The 21018-nt window shown below is 49.4% G+C and overlaps 11 protein-coding genes across 11 annotated transcripts; 7 read left to right on the top strand and 4 right to left on the bottom strand.

Annotated features, from left to right (window-relative positions):
* Positions 1–686: 686 nt before the first annotated feature.
* N7447_006857 (sugar O-acetyltransferase) lies at positions 687–1436 on the bottom strand (the record flags this gene model as incomplete). Its single annotated transcript, XM_057231119.1, has 3 exons — positions 687–764; positions 822–1218; positions 1276–1436. The coding sequence occupies 3 exons, from the start codon at positions 1434–1436 to the stop codon at positions 687–689; spliced, it is 636 nt and encodes a 211-aa protein (XP_057086209.1).
* A 330-nt stretch (positions 1437–1766) lies between these two features.
* Positions 1767–2715, top strand: N7447_006856 (protein-S-isoprenylcysteine carboxyl O-methyltransferase; the record flags this gene model as incomplete). The annotated part of the gene is made up of 2 exons (XM_057231118.1): positions 1767–2568; positions 2630–2715. 2 exons carry the CDS (start codon positions 1767–1769, stop codon positions 2713–2715), a joined length of 888 nt encoding a protein of 295 aa, XP_057086208.1.
* Positions 2716–2896: 181 nt separating this feature from the next.
* pex8 (putative peroxisomal membrane protein Pex17) lies at positions 2897–5125 on the bottom strand (the record flags this gene model as incomplete). The annotated part of the gene is made up of 4 exons (XM_057231117.1): positions 2897–3439; positions 3489–3937; positions 3992–4989; positions 5052–5125. The coding sequence occupies 4 exons, from the start codon at positions 5123–5125 to the stop codon at positions 2897–2899; spliced, it is 2064 nt and encodes a 687-aa protein (XP_057086207.1).
* Positions 5126–6202: 1077 nt separating this feature from the next.
* On the bottom strand, positions 6203–8190 carry N7447_006854 (WD40 repeat domain-containing protein; the record flags this gene model as incomplete). Its single annotated transcript, XM_057231116.1, has 4 exons — positions 6203–7606; positions 7669–7869; positions 7922–8037; positions 8106–8190. The coding sequence occupies 4 exons, from the start codon at positions 8188–8190 to the stop codon at positions 6203–6205; spliced, it is 1806 nt and encodes a 601-aa protein (XP_057086206.1).
* Positions 8191–8616: 426 nt separating this feature from the next.
* N7447_006853 (putative diacylglycerol O-acyltransferase (DgaT)) lies at positions 8617–10262 on the top strand (the record flags this gene model as incomplete). The annotated part of the gene is made up of 4 exons (XM_057231115.1): positions 8617–8845; positions 8903–8943; positions 9000–9996; positions 10045–10262. 4 exons carry the CDS (start codon positions 8617–8619, stop codon positions 10260–10262), a joined length of 1485 nt encoding a protein of 494 aa, XP_057086205.1.
* Positions 10263–10622: 360 nt separating this feature from the next.
* N7447_006852 (MAPEG family protein) lies at positions 10623–11225 on the top strand (the record flags this gene model as incomplete). Its single annotated transcript, XM_057231114.1, has 3 exons — positions 10623–10654; positions 10703–10838; positions 10944–11225. 3 exons carry the CDS (start codon positions 10623–10625, stop codon positions 11223–11225), a joined length of 450 nt encoding a protein of 149 aa, XP_057086204.1.
* Positions 11226–11524: 299 nt separating this feature from the next.
* On the top strand, positions 11525–12410 carry pyrG (orotidine-5'-phosphate decarboxylase pyrG; the record flags this gene model as incomplete). Its single annotated transcript, XM_057231113.1, has 2 exons — positions 11525–11681; positions 11737–12410. The coding sequence occupies 2 exons, from the start codon at positions 11525–11527 to the stop codon at positions 12408–12410; spliced, it is 831 nt and encodes a 276-aa protein (XP_057086203.1).
* A 1035-nt stretch (positions 12411–13445) lies between these two features.
* N7447_006850 (allantoate permease family MFS transporter) lies at positions 13446–15447 on the top strand (the record flags this gene model as incomplete). Its single annotated transcript, XM_057231112.1, has 7 exons — positions 13446–13698; positions 13822–13917; positions 13993–14198; positions 14287–14706; positions 14760–15108; positions 15165–15345; positions 15396–15447. 7 exons carry the CDS (start codon positions 13446–13448, stop codon positions 15445–15447), a joined length of 1557 nt encoding a protein of 518 aa, XP_057086202.1.
* Positions 15448–16093: 646 nt separating this feature from the next.
* Positions 16094–17122, top strand: N7447_006849 (uncharacterized protein; the record flags this gene model as incomplete). The annotated part of the gene is made up of 1 exon (XM_057231111.1): positions 16094–17122. One exon carries the CDS (start codon positions 16094–16096, stop codon positions 17120–17122), a length of 1029 nt encoding a protein of 342 aa, XP_057086201.1.
* A 1063-nt stretch (positions 17123–18185) lies between these two features.
* On the bottom strand, positions 18186–19059 carry N7447_006848 (snoRNA-binding rRNA-processing protein IMP3). Its single transcript, XM_057231110.1, has 3 exons — positions 19010–19059; positions 18536–18896; positions 18186–18476 (listed from the first exon to the last, which is right to left on the bottom strand). The coding sequence occupies exons 1-3, from the start codon at positions 19039–19041 to the stop codon at positions 18303–18305; spliced, it is 567 nt and encodes a 188-aa protein (XP_057086200.1). The 5' UTR covers positions 19042–19059; the 3' UTR covers positions 18186–18302.
* A 199-nt stretch (positions 19060–19258) lies between these two features.
* On the top strand, positions 19259–20846 carry N7447_006847 (uncharacterized protein; the record flags this gene model as incomplete). The annotated part of the gene is made up of 2 exons (XM_057231109.1): positions 19259–20245; positions 20316–20846. The coding sequence occupies 2 exons, from the start codon at positions 19259–19261 to the stop codon at positions 20844–20846; spliced, it is 1518 nt and encodes a 505-aa protein (XP_057086199.1).
* Between the last annotated feature and the right edge of the window lie 172 nt (positions 20847–21018).

The following is a 21018-nucleotide window of genomic DNA, read 5'->3' as shown; positions in this document are numbered from 1 at the left end:
TTTTCCGCACGTAGGAGATCCAGGGAAGTTGAAACGACGCGTGAAATGAAGGTAATACAAGAATGACGGTTGGAGAAAAAGAGGGTTGTGAGTTTAATAAAAGGATTGAGCAGAAGAGAAGTAAAGGTCTTCAGAAAAGATAAAGCGGTCGACAGCTTTTTTTGGGGACGCGCCGGACCAGTGACGTTGTTCTGTGGAGAGAGGGCGAGCCAACAGATAATGACATTCCTTAACAAAGGTACAACCAAGCTTATAGGAATCTATTGCATAACTACATTGCACATTATTTATTGATTACGTAGAAAGAAAGAAGAAAAAAAAAGGTGTAAAGTTACTGTGAGGTTTGTAGCAAATGTGACTGCCTATCTACATTACTCCAGCTACGTCGTATATAAAGCTACATATAAAGCGCCAAAAATGCACAGCCCCTTATGCGGCCTTATGCGTCGAGTCTGGACTCTTGGCGTTTATTTGTCTATTGTCTAAGAAACTCCGTTCAATTTGTCATTGTTACAAGTAGTTTTAATATCTATCATTGTCTATATCGTTGTCTGAACCAGACGTGCATGACATCCATGTAACATAGACGCAACTTCATTGATCACTTCAATATCTCATAGATGTAATTCACTAGAAAGCTCTATATCTCTCTAATATCTATCATTCTATGAATGACATAGGGGCAATCACTCTTTCATTGTCGTTTCAATGCGACGAATGATTTTAGCTGGGTTGCCAGCAGCTACATGAAAGGCGGGCACATCCTAAAACTAAAGTCAGCACGTCGTACAAACAGGTCATGGAAATGTGCATATAATGACCTTAGTGACCACACTTCCAGCTCCAATAGTCACACCTCTGCCAATAGTGACGCCAGGAAGTACAATCACATTCCCGCCGAGCCAGCAGTCCTCCCCAATAACAATGGGCTTACCAGTCTCAGGGCCTTCAGTGCCATTTCGCAGGGCAGGATCAAGCGGATGAGTCCCAGAGAATAAGCTGACATTAGGACCGAACAAAGTGCGAGCCCCGACTGTGATAGGACACGTGTCGACGAAGACACAGTTGAAGTTGACGAAGACACCTGCTCCAAGCTTGACATTGAACCCGTAGTCCATCTTGATAGGAGCTTCGACCCAGGGTTCCTGCTCGAAAAGAGCATCGTCGGCTGCGGGGTCATCCAGTTTCGGTGGCAGAGGGGTCTGGTCTTCGGTGATACTGTGTGATGTTTTAGTATAGATAGTATATTTCCAGATTGATGACTGCATTACTCACTCTCTCCACATTTCAACGAGACGCCGACGAGGTACCTCGTCCGACTTATTGAACCGATTACAAGCCCACTTGCAGCGCGTACGAGCAGCGATCAAGTCTGGCGTGAACGCCCGGTAGAGTTCCCCGCGAAGCATCTTCTCCTTCTCAGTAGGCCGCGACATGGTTGTGACAGTCATAGCTATCTTATACAATAATTGAAAAGAGGACAAATAGCCAAGTGTATAAACTAATATTTCATAAACGTATAGAGATCCGAGCACCCTAAAGCCAAGGCAAGGCCATGTGGGCCCCGGATGTCATGTCGGGGAAAAGGTCCACCGATGCAAAACAATACAACTCTCTTCAGATTGTTCCCAGACAATGAAAACCGACACCTACCCACCAACGCCCACTATTTAAATTTCGTCTATTCTCTCGAAATGCTTGAACCCTGACCAAATAAACACCCCAAGTCTCTTTCCTCTACAAGCCGCCCCCCGATTTATTTGACAATGCTCTCCAACGCAACAACCTCCGGCGCAGAGCCAAACAAAGCCCCGAACTTCACGCATACCCCCAGGACTGCAATCCACAACCGCGCCAGCAGTGATGCATCATACTTCTCATCTGACGACTCAACCGACATGCCCGACCCCTATACCTCGATCTACCCGGACGGCAAGATGTCATTGGCGGGGATCTCGCTGCGCGCAATGCTCCTCGGAACCAGCCTCGGGCTATCAGCAAGCATATCGTTGCTCCTAAGCACCGTGTACCCAACTCCACTCTGGCGCGTACCCTTCTTCGTCGCCTCGCTGAGCCTGTTCCACTTCCTGGAATTCTACGTGACGGCGCGGTACAACACGTGGTATGCGACTGTCTCCGCGTTCCTGCTGTCATCGAACGGATGGGCATATAATATTGCGCACGGGTCTGCCATTGTGGAGTGCCTTGTATCGAATGTTTTCTGGCCCGGACAGACTGCTGCTGGACGGATTTTCACTGTGACAGAACCCTTTTTCGGAAGCTCGGTCTCGCTGCTTGTTGTCGTAGGCTTTGTGCTTTTGTTGATCGGACAGGTTGTTCGGACAACTGCTATGGCACAGGCTGCCAGTAACTTCAACCATCATGTGCAGAGTCAGCATCAGGAGGGTCATGTTTTGGTTCATACTGGTCTTTATGGTTATCTGCGGCATCCGAGCTACTTTGGGTTCTTCTGGTGGGGCTTGGGAACACAGCTGATCCTGGGGAATATGGTTTGCTTTGTTGGATATGCCCTAGTATTGTGGCGGTTCTTCTCGAGCCGGATCAAGCGTAAGTTATCTTTCCGTTTTTGTATGCTGAATATCTTGCTAACTGGTTTATGCGGAGACAGGCGAAGAAGCTTACTTGATCTCCTTCTTTGGCGACGAGTATGTTCAGTACAGAAAAGCTACCCGGGTGGGTATCCCCGGAATTTAGTTGCGAACTATGTGGTAAAACAACTATGAAATTGAGTACATACAAAAGCAACCACCTGTTGTGAGATTTATGGAGCTATGCTGGATTGATTTGAAGTCTGGTATATGGTATATGGTATAAGGCATGAGCACACCCGTAGGCGTGGTAGCTTCAATCTTGTAGGCTATTTACATTGTCATCATTATAGCTTACTTTCAGGCGCGACTCCTCCAACCGCACCACTCATGTAAGGTCCACTCTCATCTGACTCGCCTGGGGCGGTCTCGGCACCGAAAAGAACTAGTTCACGTCCACCTTCGGTGCTCCACCATGTAACACAGCAGTGGGATCGATCAACATCCATCTCGCCACCGGCCAGGGCTTCCCAGAAACGCTCGATACAAGCATGCCGCATGTTGCGGTCGGAAATTGCGTTGATCAATTGGGCTGATAAGGGGAGCCATTCTTTCAGATCATCGACTAGGAGGAATGAAAGGGAATCGATAAGAGCAAGGGTCAGGACAGCCTGTTCGGAGACAGGTGGACTCTGGCTCATGTCTGGATTTGGACCCTGCGGAGGGAGTGGTGTAGAGGAAGCTTTCAAAGCACGGTCGTGAACAACTTCCAGCAAGATAGAGGGGAGAAGGGGCTGGCTATTTGCTAGAGGAGAAGGAGGTGCTGTAATTTGGATGACAGTCTTGAAAGCGAGACGGAATTGGCGCGCAGAAAGGTTATCGGGAAAAACCTGTAGACGATTAGAATCTACTTTCATGTAATAGAGAGATGGAACTCACGGCAAAAAGATTTTCGATATAGAAAGGCAGGTGTTTAGCAGCTAATTCCGAGTTGTGAGGGATAGCGAAGACAACAAGCACCAGGCTGTGAGCAGCTTCAAATATCTCCAGCAGAAGGCTGTTCGCACCGGTTGCAAGATATGGGAAAGCAGCGGACAATAATAGTTCCTCGTTCGTTTCTGAGGACAGGACGAGAGGGAAATGCTCTGCCACATTCAAGAAGAAAAGATCCAGACATCGTTCAACTGGGTGAGCGGGAATTTGTCCAATATCGCTTGGCTTAATGCTTCGCAGGAAGTTCTCGGCAAGAACGGGGTATTGTGAAAGGATGTCTATAGCTGCCAGCAGCACGAACGTCTGTTGCGATGATGCATTCTGGCCAAGCCGAGACGAGATGAAATACATGTTGCGAAGTATATGGAGGCATTGCATCGATAGGTACGGGGCACCTGGAGACAGCATAGTTAGTATAAAGGAAATATCACGACTGGTCTGTAACTTACTACTGCTCGCGGCAAGAGCTGGGTCATTGATAGTTCTCCCCAGCACAGCCCGAAGGGTGATAACCACCGAATATAAGCAATTTCGCAACATCTTCCAGAGGGCAGGAAGGGTAGTTTCCCGAGATTCAGCGTCTAGGAACTCTCCTTCTTCCGCAACATCAATCTCAGACAATTTATTCTGCCGCCATTGAACCATGAGCGTCCGAACAAAGCCCGCGACATAATCAACAGTCTGCGCTACAATTCTCGGATCCCGAACATTATCAATAGAATGCGCAATAAGACGAGACAAAGGCCCCAAGGTGGACACAAGCGGACGAGCAGCTACCGCCGAGACAATGCCAAACGTGGGGGAGTTGGCCGACCAGCGAAACTGCTTCCCAGGGGCCTCAACAACATCCTGATCAATAGATCCCAAAAAGTAGCCACCTTCGAGGCCCTCCGAAGACAAGTATGCCGATTGGATCATTGCCGGAAGCAATCGATCATAATCCAGCTTGCTTCGCTCGAGATCTGATAGAAGCTCAAAAGTGTAGTTCAAGACCATGGTGATGCACTGTCCATCAACCCCGGCCTCGGTGCCAACCTCCTCCAGTGCTAATTGTGCCGCTCTCGCAAGCGCGGACTCAAGTTTCACCCGAATATGCCGGGGTAAGCCCCGTCGGTTTTGTCCCTCGAATCCCATCAAGATACCGCCCAGCAGAAGCGTATGCCTCCATCGCGGGGACTTATCGTCGGCGCCCTCAGCGACCGCCTTAACCCACGCCTCATACTCTATCTTCCTATTCCGCCCGTATGGTATCCTAGGTTCGTCAGTAGTATCATTCTGCAAGACAGCGATGGCGGCAGTGTTGAAGACGCTAAGGATCTTGCGACATGATTGAAGGTCGACGGGGTGGCTCCAGAGCGAAGGCGCAGTAAGGAGTTGTGACGAAAGAAGTGTCAGATTCAGAGGATTCCCCAGCATTGACAGGAAACTAGTAGCCGTGGGAAGAAGGCTGAATTGGCCTGTTGTTAGTCTAACATTGATCCGCAATCGGATTGGGAGTGTGGCACTTACGCAGCGGCATCTTGGAAGCTGGAAGTCGCCTGCAGTGACCGCAGCAGCGTTGCTAGAGATCGTTCTGTGGCCATTTCAAGACTGGAGGTGATAGGGATGCTCCCAGACAAGAGGCTCTACATCGCACAAGGAGTAAGATGATCAACCGCGGAGAAGCCGAGGTCCGGGGGTCCAGAGCCAGATACGGGCGTCCACCCAAAACTGACCAATGAGATGTAGCCAAACAGTGCAAACAAGCATCGTCATCTCCGAGAGTCTCCAGACTTGCCTTTTTTGTTACGCGTGGAACACATACACAACTGTATGGTTAAAGTGGCTGTCCCCTATTCACGTGTCATGCTTCGATGATTGATATTCGCTGCAGCTGAACCGGCGCAGCTACCTCTCCATGGCTAACAACCGCGTCCCAATTAACTACGAAGTACCTTCCTTTCCGTCTTTGTACGATCCCCTGCCGGCGCATCATCACCAAGCACACTATCTATACTACACGAAGGACATCTGGCGCTTCACGCTTTTTTGGACACTGTTATTCTACGCCGCGACACATCTCACGGTTTCTGGATGTGCGGTATTGACTCATTTCCGTAACTGGAACGTGATATGGATTGTGCCGTTGGTGTACAGTATTATCGCAGGGCTGGAGGGGCTTTTGGCCGGGAGTATAGTTGGAGTTGTGTAAGTTGGTTGCTTAACACTTGAGATCCCCGGATTGGTTAAGTAGCTGACACTTTCGCGGTGAATAGCCTCGGCGCGGTGTATGAGGCAGGCAATTTCAGGATGTCAACTTGGCTACCGATGATATGGGGATGTGTCAATGTTATGGTTCTCATTGTCACCAGCTTTCCCATGCAAGGTGGCCTTTGAATGGTATCCCGGCTGCTACTACCTTCGACGACACTATTTACAGAATACAACAATTGTCTACGTGTACGGCAGCTGCGAATTGGAACATGATCCAACCAACCTACGCAAACAGTCTCATCAACAAGATTCAGGATACTTCGAAATGCCCGAAATTTCTTATGATACAAATGGGATTCGATGTCTCAAATAACGCCGTCGCCCCACATCAAAGTAGTCATGCTATGTCCTTTGCGCCAATGCCAAGCCGATTCAACATGCATTTCAAATCAGACGTCCATTTTTCATCACTGTCTCCGATTGCCATCGGGCATACTACCGCCTTGCAAACCAGGCAGGCCACCAAATCCACCAGGGAAGCCAGGGTTGTTCGCCAAAACTTGGAGGTTGAGATTCTGTGGCATGGGGAAACCCTGGAGTTGCTTCTGCAATTGTGCTAGATCCATATTCATGGGCGGTGTTCCGGCCATACCATGCTGCATAGGGAACCCATGGATTCCAGGTGTGGGAGTACTCAACTGCGATGTAGGGTGGGTGGACATGAGTGCAGCCAAACGGTCTGGATTCATCCCACCCATAGCGCCATCCATTCCTGGCTGCCGAGGCTGAGCACTGCCAATACCAGGTAACAAACCTGGAGCATCGGGCTGAGGGCCGGCCGGCGGCGCACTTTGAATACCCGGTAGAGCAGGGCCACCTGGTCGTCGTTGATCGACCAGGCTATCGGCTTCGTCCTGCATTTCTTGCTCCTCGTCCTCGCGCATTTGTTTCCGGCCAAACCCGCGATTCCATGTTCCCTGGGCTTCTGCAGCCTCTTCGCCGATGTGGAATCTGTCTTTCATATAGCTAGTCTCGCCAGGCCGAGTCCGCGACCAGAATCGAGTGAAGTTATCCTTAGATCCAGAAGCCAAGATATGACCCAGTGGGTGCCAGTCTAGTGACCAAATTGTAGCACCGTGCGCGTACTGTATGCGATGTGCCGGATAGATCACCTGCGGCGGAGTATTGGCCGGGTCCGGGCTGTCGTAAGGTGCCACGGTAGGGATCTGGCCGGGAGGCAGGTGAGGCTCATCAAGTAGATAATGATAGAGAGAACCATCCTCGGCACCAGTCGAGATAAGGTTACTGTGAATCGGATGCCACGTCAAAGAAGAAACCGGCTTGTCATGGCCTCGCAGAATGCAAATATCGCGCATCATCCGCAAATCAAATACCCTCGCAGTCTGGTCTCGTGACGATGTAGCAAGGAGGTTGCTGTTCACGCGCGAGAATCGCGTCGATGTGACAGTGTTCTTGTGGCTGTGGAGGGTGGTCAAGCAGCGACCAGTGCGCGGATCCCAGAACTTGACCTGGTGGTCCTTCGATCCAGAAACAATCAGACCCTTGGTCGGGTGCCAGTCGCAGGACTTGACATCCCAGTTGTGTCCGGTCAGTGTTGCGTCGGCCGTTCGGGTTGCAAAGTCGAAAATTTTGAGAGTTGTGTCATCGGATGCTGAAAGGAACTTGGTATCACTGGGTGCCCAGGCCAGATCGCGGACTGCATCGTGGTGCGCGTCATCGATCGTCTCGACGTTGTTGAAATTAGGTCGCCAGTATTTGATATCACCCCTTTGTCCACCAGAGACCAGCCAGTCCTGACTATGGGCCCATGCCAAGGAAGTGACACCAGCCTGTATTTGATCGTAGTGTGCCTGCACCAGGGGGACATCTCAGATTAGCAAGAGGACAATCCGCGGAAGCTCGAATTACGCACATCCATAACCGTCTCGAAATTGAATGCCGTTCCATTCCAAAGCATAAACTCTCCCGTATGACCGCCGGTCAACAGCCGTCTTCCCTCGGGGGTCCATCGCACCACGACGATGGGTTTCTTTGATTTTCCGATTGACTGGTGAAGGTGTCGCACGGGGATTGTATCGACCGCAGAATAGGGTCGCGCCATCGGGGGAAGAACCTATCGTAAGTCAGTCTATTTGTCAGGCCAGGACAGTTCAAGCAACACATACATCGACTGCGAAGCTGGGACTCGGTCGTTCTGTCTCCAATCGATATCCTCCTTTGTATCTTGGTTGCCGTGTTCGCATCCATTGTACCATTGAAGAGCCATAGTCCGTGACGAGACCTAGCAGTAACGGATGTTAGTCAGGTTATGGACAAGCAAATCTCAAAGTCACTTCAGAGCAAACATACGTGGTCTGCGAGGTCCGACTGGACCGTCGAAATTCTTCCCAAACCTCCCTGGGCCATCACCTGCATTGTCGTCGTAGTAGGCCATCGCGACCGGTTGAAAGGATGTACAGGATCAAGGCTGTCTGTTCGCGAACATGAGGATCAAAGATAATTGATTCAGATTTTGAATATTGAATCAAAAGCTAAGAAAGAACAAAAAGATGCGGAGAGAGTCGAAGCTCTTCGGAGCGCAGAATCCGTCCCTTGAGCACCTGTGACGCTGATTGGCCCTGCGGGTTTTATCTGCAAGCTTGCGCTATGTCTCCCCCGCCAATGTTCAGTATTAAATCAATCTTGTTTCTGGTCTTTTTGTCTTTTTAGCTTCTCTTTCTCTTATTCTCTGTTTATCTACCCTAATTGTGCGCTCTAGTTGTTACTCGAATCTTCGCATTGCCCGTCGGTGCCCCGGTTTCATCGAAGCTCGCCTAGACCCTTCGATTTCTCACATTGCCGAGGTCGCAGAGGTATTAAGATGGCTCTCACTGGAGCTATTGAGAGTGCTCGAGAGGAACTCAATTCAAAAAACGGTGCCATCAATGAAACCGAGGTTTCTCCGCCATCAACCTCAACAAAAAAGAGACGCAGTAAATATCGCCATGTAGCTGCGTATCACTCAGAAGCTCGTCATTCCAGCCTCAGTCGAGAGGCTGATGTGCTCCCCAACTTCCTGGGTTTTCGAAATCTCATGGTGTTGGTACTTGGTAAGGATTAGTGGAGAATTGTACCTTTGTATATGGAAACGGCTAATGTTCCGGCAGTGGCGATGAACCTGCGATTAATTATTGAGAACTTCATGAAAGTGGGTGATTCAATTCTTCAGTTACTGTTTCGAATTGTCAACTAATAAGCATATAGTATGGCGTGCTAATCTGCATCAAATGCCACGACTACCGCAGGCAAGACGTTGTTCTTGGGTCTATATTATTTGCCTCGGTTCCATGCCATTTGCTCGTGGCATACATCATTGAGCTATCAGCCGCTACTGCAGCCAAGAATGCAGTGGGTCGTCAAAAGAAGACAGAAAAAGAAAAAGAGCACGACCAGAAGGTCTTCCAGTCGACATGGCCGTACACTGCTTTCCTACACACGCTTAATGCCACGCTATGTCTGACAGTAACTAGCTTCGTGGTATATTTCTACATCCACCACCCAGGCATTGGGACAATATGCGAGTTGCACGCGATTATCGTGTGGTTGAAGAACTGCTCTTATGCCTTCACAAACCGAGACCTCCGTCTCGCTCTACTCAATCCCTCCGCAGACCCTGGTCTGCCCGAAATCTACTCCTCGTGCCCCTACCCGAGGAATATTACCATCAATAATCTGGCGTACTTCTGGCTGGCACCGACGCTGGTGTATCAGCCTGTTTATCCACGCACAGCATCCATCCGGTGGTCATTTGTTGCAAAGCGCCTTGCGGAGTTCGTGGTCCTGGCAGTGTTCATTTGGCTTCTGTCTGCGCAGTATGCCGCACCTGTGTTGCGGAACTCTATTGATAAGATCGCAGTAATGGACATTACTTCCATATTGGAGCGGGTTATGAAGCTGTCCACTATCTCGTTGGTTATTTGGCTTGCAGGCTTCTTTGCGTTGTTCCAAGCGCTTTTGAACGCCTTGGCCGAAGTCATGCAGTTTGGAGACCGCGAGTTTTACACCGACTGGTGGAACAGCTCCAGTCTGGGTGCTTATTGGCGATCCTGGAACCGGCCTGTCTACCTATTCATGAAGAGACATGTCTACTCGCCGCTGGTGGGTCGTGGATGGAGTCCTCTGGCTGCGAGTGGAATGGTTTTCATGCTCTCCGCGATTCTTCACGAAATGCTCGTTGGCATTCCCACGCATAATTTCATTGGTATGTATTTCACTCTCTGATCACAACTCAAAGCCTAATCAAGTCCAGGTGTCGCGTTCTTTGGAATGATGTTCCAGCTGCCATTGATTAGCCTCACCGAACCGTTGGAGAAAATGCGTGGGCCTGAAGGCAGGGTCATTGGAAACTGTATCTTCTGGGTCAGCTTTTGTCTAGTCGGACAACCACTTGGAGCCCTTCTGTACTTCTTCGCTTGGCAGGCTAAGTACGGAAGTGTAAGTAGGATAATACCGAACGTGACAGCATGAGCATTTCAACATTTAGCCATTTTGTGTATCCAATTTCTCTTGACATATGCCGAGACTCATAGCTCTCGAATATTCGTGAAATGTTAAAAAGCACCCCTTGCATAAAGTCGGATTCTTCACTGTCAATTCCACAAATGAAACAAAGAGCGCAAGACGTAGAATATTCTTCGAGATCTAAAAGGCCAACTATATCACTCCGCACATAGAGCTTGAAAGGCCCCGGAACGAGGCCCCGGGACGGCCAAATCGATGTACCGACGGGAGCTCGGAGCCTGTGACCCCCGAATCCCCAAGTGGGTATAAAAGGACCACGATCAGCCACCACAAAGCTATCACATCATTTCCCCGGATTCTCTCGTCATGGTCGCATTCATTATTCCTAGCAACTACGGGTAGGTCCTTCAAGCTTCAAGTTTTCCTGAAAAGACTAACATTCCCAGTGCTGTCATTGGCGTCGCCCTCGGCGCCATTCCCGTCTTGGGATTCGTTCATGGTTGTATCACTGGTAGCTTCCGCAAGGAGGCCAAGGTGCCCTACCCTCACAGCTATGCCTCGATGGAGCTATGCAAGGAAAACGTGCGTCCAATTCCCTTTATCACTCCTTGCCAAGCCCCTTATTCAAAGGAAAAAATACTTCTTATAAGTATAATGTACCAATCGCACATACTAAACTATTTATAGCGGAAAGCTGAACAGTTCAACTGCGCCCAGCGCGCTCACACCAACTTCCTCGAGAATGCCTCGCAGACAATGCTCTTCACCCTGGTCGCTGGTCTGAAGTACCCGGAGTTGGCTGCTGGTCTGGGTGCTCTGTGGGTTTTCTTCCGCGCTCTTTTCCTTTACGGCTATGTGTACTCCAACAAGCCGCAGGGCAAGGGCCGCATGGTAGGCGCATTCTTCTGGCTGGTGCAGGGTGCTCTCTGGGGATTGAGTGTCTTCGGTGTTGGAAAGGAACTGCTTTAAACCTAAAAGCTTGAGGCGTGAAATTCTCTTAAATGTCTTCAAATTGAAGAAGTATGTATTTCTATAATGCGAATGTATTGTGCGCCACAGCTGCAGCGCCCAATGGGGGTCCACTGTGGCAGAAAAAGTTCCCCGAAGGTTCTTTGACTCGAACTTTGACTCGAACTTCTATTATTCTGCTTTTGGACAAAGATTGTATTCTGGAGACATTTGTCATTCGACTCAATTCATTGAATTTCCTCTTGAAATCTCAAAAAACGCGTATCAAATACATAACCATCTTTTCACCTGACCCCGCCATGTCGTCTAAGTCGCAATTGACCTACAGCGCACGCGCTCAATCGCACCCCAATCCTCTCGCGCGTAAGCTTTTCCAGGTCGCCGAAGAGAAGAAGAGCAATGTCACCGTTTCCGCCGATGTGACTACAACAAAGGAGCTCCTGGACCTCGCCGACCGTACGTGAACGCAACCGACCCCACCCCTCCAAACAGCCCACTAACCCATCCACAGGCCTTGGCCCCTACATCGCCGTGATTAAAACACACATCGATATCCTCTCCGACTTCAGCCAAGCAACAATCGATGGCCTGAACGCCCTAGCCCAAAAGCACAACTTCCTCATCTTCGAAGACCGCAAATTCATCGACATCGGCAACACAGTCCAGAAACAATACCACAACGGCACCCTCCGCATCTCCGAATGGGCCCACATTATCAACTGCTCCGTCCTACCTGGCGAGGGCATCGTCGAGGCCTTGGCGCAGACCGCCCAGGCTACTGACTTCCCCTACGGCTCCGAGCGCGGCCTCCTCATCCTCGCCGAGATGACATCGAAGGGATCCCTCGCAACGGGCGCCTACACCTCCGCTTCCGTCGACATCGCGCGCAAGTACCCCAGCTTTGTGCTAGGCTTTGTCTCGACTCGGTCCCTGGGTGAGGTCGAGTCTACTGAGGTGCCCGCACAGGGCGAGGACTTTGTCGTCTTCACCACTGGCGTCAATCTCTCGTCCAAGGGCGATAAGCTCGGTCAGCAGTACCAGACCCCCCAGTCGGCTATTGGCCGCGGTGCGGACTTTATTATCTCTGGTCGTGGTATTTATGCCGCTGCGGATCCTGTCGAGGCCGCTAAGCAGTACCAACAGCAGGGCTGGGAGGCGTACCTGGCCCGTGTGGGCGCGCAATAGAGCGTGCAACCCCCGTTATACTGTACTTACATGCGAGGTGATGCATAATGAAAATTCTAGATTTGATGACATGCTATATAACCATTTTGCAGCTTGCTGCTTTCTTACATTGAGTCGAGTCTCTCTATGTAAGGGATTTCCTGCATGCACAGACGATGCAATGGCAAGGTCAAGTCAACAGCATAATCCATCCCGTCGATCCCTGCGAATGTTTGGGGTAGCTTTGATAAGGCCTTCTCCAAACTCCCGAAGTCGGATTCCCCCGCGGACAACAGAGATAAGAGTAATAGGGTACTTTTGCTTCAGCTCGGAAGCCCACCGAAGTATCAGCATGTCGGTAATATTCTACATTGCCTAGGACATAGTATCCTGGTAGATACTTATAATTTCCGTAATTCCGATATATAATATTCTTCTACACCAAAAATAGTATGTTATATCCGTGTTTCATTATTTTGTAACTGCAATATGCATATTAATAAATCAACATGTCCAGAAGACAAAGTATCAATGCCGATCATTCCCCTCACTCTCCCTCTCTTGGGCTATCTAAGAGACGTCCCCTCCCTCTCCCCTCTCTTGAGCTATCTAAGAGGCATCCCCTACCTCTCCCTTTCTTGGCTATCCAAGACACATCGGAAAACCGAGATAAAACGCCTTATCGTGGATAGACAATAAATTTGACGAGCTGCATTGGGCTACTTAATAGGTTTGAGGAGATTCTCTCGAGATAACATGTACTATGTAGCTCTACCCGTTTTTGCTCGGCGGTACAGGGTACGGGGTATGATAGCCTAGCTAGTACTAGTCCGCAGTAAGATCATCCTGTATAGCTATCGGACGTGCGGAGTTCCCGCTATGCTTTTATACATTATTTAGCTGTGCCCGTCCGGTGGTTTTTCTTTTGATCTCTCCTTATACACTAACTCGGTATTACTTATAGTTACCCTACCGCTGGCTCGAGGACTCAATTCCGATCTGTGACACATTGTCTGATCTTGATTACTCCACCCTCTGCCGTATAGGACCGACACCATGGGCTCAGACGAAAAGGATATCGGTATTTCCTCTGGCGTGGACACCGGCATCAACGTGGACAAGATAAAGCATGTCGATCCCACCATCGAGAAGCATGCACACGATGCCGATGAGGCCATGAAGGTCTTTGGCGGTCTTCATGGCGAAACTATCGAGCTAGACGAGCCTACGAATCGTCGCCTATTAAAAATTATCGATTGGCATATGATGCCCATCATGTGCGTTGTCTATGGCATGAATTATCTGGATAGTATGCGCGTACCTTTCCTCGATTTCGTTTCCAAATGGAGCAAAGCAAGAGAGATCTTGGTTTTATGCTTTGTTCTGTTGGCTGTTTGTCCAACTAGTGTTAATCTGTGATCCGATGTTATAGAAACCACTCTCTCCTATGCTAGTGTTATGGGTCTGAAGAAGGATCTGAATCTTGAAGGAGACCAGTATCAGTGGCTCGGGAGTTTGTTCTACTTTGGTATGTTTAATCTCTTTTCTCCTCCTCTTATGTTGATTTTTCGAGGGCATCAAATCTGATAGCTCTTCTGCATAGGTTATCTCGCCTGGGAGTACCCGACCAACCGCCTCCTCCAGCGCCTTCCACTAGGAAAATACTCTGCAGCCTGCATCTTGATCTGGGGGTTGATTCTCAGTTGTTTTGCTGCTGTCAACAACTACCCCGGAGCTATCGCTATCCGCTTTATGCTTGGTGTATTCGAAGCCGCTGTAACACCAGGCTTTGCCCTTTTAACTTCTCAGGTATAGACACCACCCCTGTTCTTGCTCCGACAATGATCATAGGCTACGAACTAGATACATTGAGCCGAGCTAACACAGTCCCAAACAGTGGTACACAAAACAAGAACAAGGCAGCCGCGTCAACATATGGTTCAGCTTCAATGGCGTGGGCCAGATCTTCGGCGGAGTAGTCGCCTACGGTATCGCCGTCGGTACCGAGAAACATGGGTCCTCCATTGAGCCATGGAAGATTATTTTCCTCGTCACCGGCCTCCTCACTATCTGCCTGGGACTGATATTCCTCTGGGTCGTGCCAGACAACCAACTTAATGCACGCTGGTTGAATGAAGAAGATCGCGTCTTGGCCGTTGCCCGTGTACGGGTCAATCAGCAGGGTATTGGAAATAAGAACTTCAAGATGTATCAGGTCAAAGAGGCACTGCTGGATCCAATGACCTGGGCTTTCTTCTTTTACGCTTTGATTGCTGATATTCCGAATGGGGGTATTACAAATTTCTTCAACCAATTGGTATGTGGTCGTTCATAAAGACTTTAAGATTGCAAGCATGCTGATCAGTCCAGATTACAAGCTTCGGATACAACGAGAAGGAGAGTCTAATTCTGGGTGTCCCGGGCGGCGCAGTGGAAATCGTTGCGCTGTTGCTTAACGGCTATGTCGGACATATCACCGGGCAGCGCGTCCTTGCCAGTTTGGGTGGGCTGATCGCTGCAATTGTGGGAATGCTTCTCATTGTCGCCCTTCCCCTATCAAACAACGTCGGTCGTCTAATCGGCTATTACCTCACACAAGCCAGTCCAACACCTTTTGTCGCATTACTGTCACTGATTTCTTCTAATGTTGCGGGATATACTAAGAAGACTACTGTGGCGGCTTTGTATCTGATTGGATATTGTGTCGGAAATATTATTGGTAAGAAAATAAAGGAGACAGGGGCAAAACATATGGAGCGCTAACACCACTGACAGGCCCACAAACCTTCCGTCCAGAGGACGCCCCCCGTTATGTCTCCGCCGAGGTGACAATTATCGTCTGCTGGGGTGTGTGTTTATTCCTGCTGGTCGGAGTGTGGATGTGGTATCGCCGCGAGAACGCGAAGAAGGCCCTTGTCACTGCTCAACCAGAGTATGTGAGACTAGAGAATCAAGAGTGAGTAATTTACGTCGGCACTTTCTAGTTAGTTGTACTAACTTTTGCAGGTGGCTTGATCTAACAGATCGGGAGAACCCCGAGTTCATTTATTCTCTATAAATCAGAAAGTTGATGACTATCATTGAATGCATTCAAGTTTCTTCTCTTTGCGAATACTTGTTTTGTGTCATTTTGTAGACCTAGTTGAGACTAGGGTTCCCAACAGTAAAGATACATGCAGGATGCAATGCCTAGCATAGGTTAGCGTAGTTAGCGTAGTGTCTATTATTTACGATCGTCCACAGTTCCAATAATATTATGCTATATAGCCATGTGGGTGTAAATAATTTGCTTTTATTCATACATATTATCGTTATTATTAGCATACTATAGCTGACTATAAATTACCCTGGCCTATTATTACCCCATACTTCACAATAAAACCCCTGCATTCGAAACTGCAAGCGCCTTTATAGGACGATCATGGCCAGACACTCTAGACGACCCCCCTACCCCCCCACTCCGCTAAAATAGATGAGGAGCGGTGTGCCCAGCGTATTGGAATAAAAAGAAAGAGATTTGCTGTTCAGGTTACATTTTACTAAAAAAAAAAAAATTCGTTTCTATTCATTTGCCTTCAAGATGGAGTCGACCTCTCGTTTTAATACACATTAACCCTAATCTTATATACATCATCTTTGGAAGTACATCTGATTAGGGCACCTGCCTATATTTGCCTATGATCGAAGTTTCCCGCTGACGGGAAATGGCCTCCGTCACATGTCTGGTTCAGCCGTCTCTGGCTATTTCTAAGTGCGAGCCTGTTGTCACAGAGCTCAAGGGATGCGACTCACCTATATACCCATCTGAGATGGCCAAGGTCAAGAGAATCGATCCACCTGGAAATGTGCCCAAATTGTCAGATCGCCGAGAATCGCAGACATCGACCTCTAGTTCGAGCCACCCTCGCTCGGCTTCCCGCAGCACAGTGCGATCGCGGCCCAACAGCCGTCGCAGTTCCTTCCACTCGCCGCGCCGGGCTGTGCCCAACGCTGCTATCGTGCCTGTCACATCACCTCGCACTTCCACGCAGGACAAGCGCGAGTCACTACTAGCGCTACACCGAGAGTCATGCCGTCTATTCCAAGGCGATGGATCAAACAGATCTTCAACCGAGACAAGATCTTCTCTCCGCCGGACAGCGTCAACTACATATAGATCTCAGCGCGAGGGCCGTGCATCGACAGAGAAAGGCAGCTCAGCGCCCTCGTCCCCTATTGCACCTTCATATTCCAGCTTCCGCTTTGAGTCAGAGTCTACTTCACCCACATCGGCGAACATGCCGCACTTTATCACATCGAGAGATCGATCAAATACCTTGCCCAGCAGCAATCACCATCACAGCCCTTCGGCCTCGTCCATCCACGTCCCGGCGACAGTAATGGAATGGACCTCACCCGATACTCGGCGGCGTGAGTATGAGAAGATCGACCGGGCAAGCAGTGGTGTCCGCGGGCTCTGGCGCCGCGTTGCGCCTCGCTGCTTCCAAACCCGCGGCTCTCGTACCCCGTTCTTCGAGGAAGGCAAGTCTGAGCGCGAAGGCAGCGTACGTCGGTTCCGTATGGATCTCCCTGAAGACGAAGAGCCACCAGATTCATCTCGAGGAAAGCCGCAAGTCCAACTCTTCGATCTCCTAGGCAAGACCTCGATCTCCAACCCAGATCCAAACCCCCCTGGTAGCACTCGAAAACGCTGGGCATCTCTGCGTTCAAAGTCTTCTCTTCCTAATGCCTAAATTCTTGGTTCCGCCTTTGAGTCTCAACATTTATCACTATCACCTCACCCACAGAGCCTAGCACAGGTTGCTGCTCACAAAACTATACTGCCTCACTGCTTTCCCTATGATACCATGATCCCCAAGTGATGATCTGCATTTGCATCCAGTGGTCCCATTCCACATGTCCCTTCTTGGCGGGAACATCACCCTCTGGCCTATTTTTATCTCCAGTCCCTTTTGCATTTGTTGCATTGCTGTCGTTTTTTTTTTTTTTGACTGAGATACCCTTATTATTATTGGAACACTGCACATAGCCGCATATAGTACATATTTTGGCTCTAGTGATGCTATCTTCTGGCATAATCAACTGATCTCTATGTATACACTTTTGTGCAACTACTAGCCGAGGTATGAAGTAGACAGAAGAATTTCGAAAATAGTCCGGTACAGCGAATATTTTCAACCCCAACTCTAGGACGATCGGAGGGGTAAACCAACCAGGAACTTCCACTCTAATTAAGTGCCGATAGTCATTTGCCCCAGATGCCGGTTTATACAATGCCTATTAGAGAGGTACACATGACCGATCAGCAGTTCTTTAATTACTGCAAACTTTAATAAATTGCATCGTTCAGCCCGTCTCGTTTTACTAGGTCATTCGGATGCTTGGAAGAGGTATGTTCATTTTATAACTGGTAGATTTGCACTTCCGCTACTGATAGTATGGATGTTGGCTGCTATTTAGGAACAGCCTATTCTGAAATCGAAAAAGGATCTCTTTGCTATTCCTCAAGTTGTCATGCATGTGGTATCATTCATACACGTGGATAGTATAGTCAATAGCAAAAGCGAGAGCAGAAAGACCAATTTTGGAATATGAATAGCATAGGGCAACCCTGTGAAAGCGGTGTGGAGCCATACCCTTCAATGTCAGGCGAACAAGTCCCGCCCTTAGAAGCTGAGATGAGCTTCGGTAGACAGGGTCAAAAGTTTAAAAGTGCACAGCGGGTGCTCTATTCTCTAAGTTTATGGAGAACATAGGTGGTATTCATATCCATATTGAGTTATCCAGAGAATCTTGGACAATGAGATATCATTTCATGAAACATCAATACGCCAAACCAAAACAGGCCACAATGCACAAGCGCCGGGTATATCAGAACAAAAACCCAAAATGCTTTTTTTTTAACGGACTTGATCACAGAAGATCAAAGTCATCCAGCTTCTCACGGTAACGCAAGATGTTGCGCTTGATCTTACTGGAATCAACCCAGGTGACGAAGTCCTCCATGTTGCGAGTAACCAAGAAAGCAGGATCATTGACGACCTCTGTACCAACACGGACATGGCCCTGCTCAATGAAAGTGGTGGCCTAGCATAAAAGTCAGCATTCCATTGCATACATCCACCCCAAACCAAGTCGCAACTTACAGCTTTAATAGTCTCAACCATGCCAGAGCGCACCATGAATACAGCCAACCGGCGACGGCACAGTGCAGAAACTGTAACCTCGCGCTCGACCCTGGACAGACCGGCGCCCTGCTCGCGGGACTGCTTCAGGATTCCCATGCGCCACAGCTTCTCCAGCAGCTCGGATTCGAGCTTCTTGCGCAGCGGGTCCGCATCGGGGTCCAGCTGGGAGAGCTTGTGTGCGAGCTGGCGCAGAGAACCACAGAGCGCATTGTATTTGCGGTAGTCCATTGGATCTTGGAGGAGGTATCGTTGGCGGATTTCATGTTCGCGGTGGTTGCCGTCCGACTTGTAATTGTGGAAGTCGACCTTCCGGAGAAGCCTGCAGAGGGTTTGGTGTTAGCAATTGATCTTTTGTGGTATTTTGAAGCTTTGAGGACGTTGGATAAGATCGGGTTGAGATTTCTGCGGGCGGAATTATAGATGCGGACGTACTTCTTCTCGTGGTGCTTGAGTTCACGGACCATTGTGGCGGTTGTTTCGGCTAGGTGAGATTAAACCGAAAAACGATCGAGAGTAACTGAGCAGAGCGAGGACGTTTCTTGAGATGAGTCGCTGCGATAACAAAAAAATCAAGGCGGTCGATTTCTGCGGTACATCTCGACACACCGCCCGCCTTTCCCCAGCCGCTAACATCTCCCCACGGCTAGTTCATATCAACATTGGCTGGTTTGAATTCGCAACATGGAGAATACAGCTAATACGCCAAGTAAGATGTCAGGGCGCCCTCGGGTGGACCTCGAGCCATACAAGGCCGAAATTATCGGCTTGTATGAAAAGAAAATGAAGAGTGACGACATTTGCAAGCACCTGAAGCGGCAACATGATATTCAGATCTCGTCGCGTACTCTGACCAAACGCCTACAGCTATGGGGAGTCAAGAAAAAGATGGAAAACAATTCCTCCAATGAAGCGCTGCACGCTCGCATAAAAAACCTTTTCTTCGACGTGGGTCTGACCGACCAAGAGATCGTCACCGTTCTACACGACGAGGGCTACGATGTCTCCCACCGTACGCTCCGCAGACTCCGTCACCAGCTCGGCATTCGCCTCCGTCTTGACTCGCCCACACAACAACAAGCACAGGTCCAGGAGATCCTCGACGCTCTGACCGAGGAAATGGACAAGGGAACCATTGAGGGATATGGAAAGGAACTACTGCACAATCACTTCCGAAGCAAGGGGCACGTCTTTGCCCGCGATCGGCTCTACAGTGTCTACCGCATGCTGCGCCCAGATACAGTAGAACGCCGCACGAGCGATGTGCCCCGACGTCCTCCCCCGCCAAAGATTCTAGCCGGGCCTAACCTGACTTGGCACGTGAATGGATACTCAAAGCTAGCCAATTTCGGGTTCCGCATTCATGCTGAGCTTGATGCATATTCTCGATATGTTCTCTGGATACACGTTGGCGTGGATGCGCATACGGCTGTGGGCGTTCTCAAAAACCATCTGGAGACTGTTGCTTCTAAAAACCGCCAACCACGCACTCTTCGATCTGACCTTGAGTCCGAGGTTCCTCTACTAGCTGATGCTCACTTTGCACTCCGTCGCGCCACTGAGCCAGATGTCCAGCGCGAGCAGTGCTGTGCACCTGGACGAGCTGCAGACACCCACCGAATTGAATCTTGGTGGGCCCAGCTTGCGAAATCAGTAGTAACACTATACCATGTTAGTCAACTTTCAACTTCCAAGGGTTCCTCCGTCCTACATCTGATCGCAGACTACTAATCTCAACCAGAATTATTTTCGCGGACTTCACAACGAAGGCCTCTTCTCATCAACAGTAATCCCCGAACAAGTCGCCCTCTTTGCAATCTACATGCCCACCCTCCGTTCCCACATCAAATCATACGTCCAAACTTGGAACATGCACAACATCCGCAAACAAACAGACCACCCAGAGCGCACCCCCGGAAAACCCTATATGAACTACCACCACCCACCCAAGGGCGTAGAGAACTTTGGCCTCCCAGCCGACATCCCGACGCTGCAGGTCTTGCAACAAAATCACGTCGACTACGACACAGAACAATATCTACCACCAGACACCCTGCATTGGTGTGAGTCGCAACTCCAGCAACTGGGCTTCGACCCTCGTAAACCGCCCGCTCGGATGCCTGGCGATCTCCAACCATTTCGCTCGGTTTACTTGGCCCTACGCGAGCGTGCGTGGCACCACGAGCGGTCGGGGGCTGAACCTAAGTTGGCGGTTTGTGGAATTTCTAGTCAGAGCTTACGGGGCTATTTCCCCTCTGGGCCTGCACGGTAGACGTTGATGAATATTATGAATAATGAATGGAAGGTCAAGGATTTGGATGAGCTATCTTATAATGCAAGCATACCATTTTGCTACTTTTAATTTGTCGGAATGGAAGTTTCTTCTATTCTCAAAGAATGACTTGGATGAATAAATTTGAAGTATCTCAATTACCGAATCTTAA

The sequence above is a fragment of the Penicillium robsamsonii genome (genome assembly GCF_028829455.1).
Source record: "Penicillium robsamsonii strain IBT 29466 chromosome Unknown utg000003l_segment0_segment0, whole genome shotgun sequence".
Classification (NCBI taxonomy): domain Eukaryota; kingdom Fungi; phylum Ascomycota; class Eurotiomycetes; order Eurotiales; family Aspergillaceae; genus Penicillium; species Penicillium robsamsonii.
This window is presented reverse-complemented; position numbering and strand designations above follow the sequence as displayed.

What these genes read in the sequence shown, in the direction of transcription:
- N7447_006848 (XM_057231110.1), bottom strand. Translation starts at nt 19,041, where the DNA reads ATGGTCCGTGAACTCAAGCACCACGAGAAGAA. An exon ending in CTCAAGCACCACGAGAAGAA is followed by an intron (nt 18,897 to 19,009) that starts GTACGTCCGCAT and finishes AACCCTCTGCAG; the next exon opens with GCTTCTCCGGAAGGTCGACT. An exon ending in TGGTTGAGACTATTAAAGCT is followed by an intron (nt 18,477 to 18,535) that starts GTAAGTTGCGAC and finishes CTTTTATGCTAG; the next exon opens with GCCACCACTTTCATTGAGCA.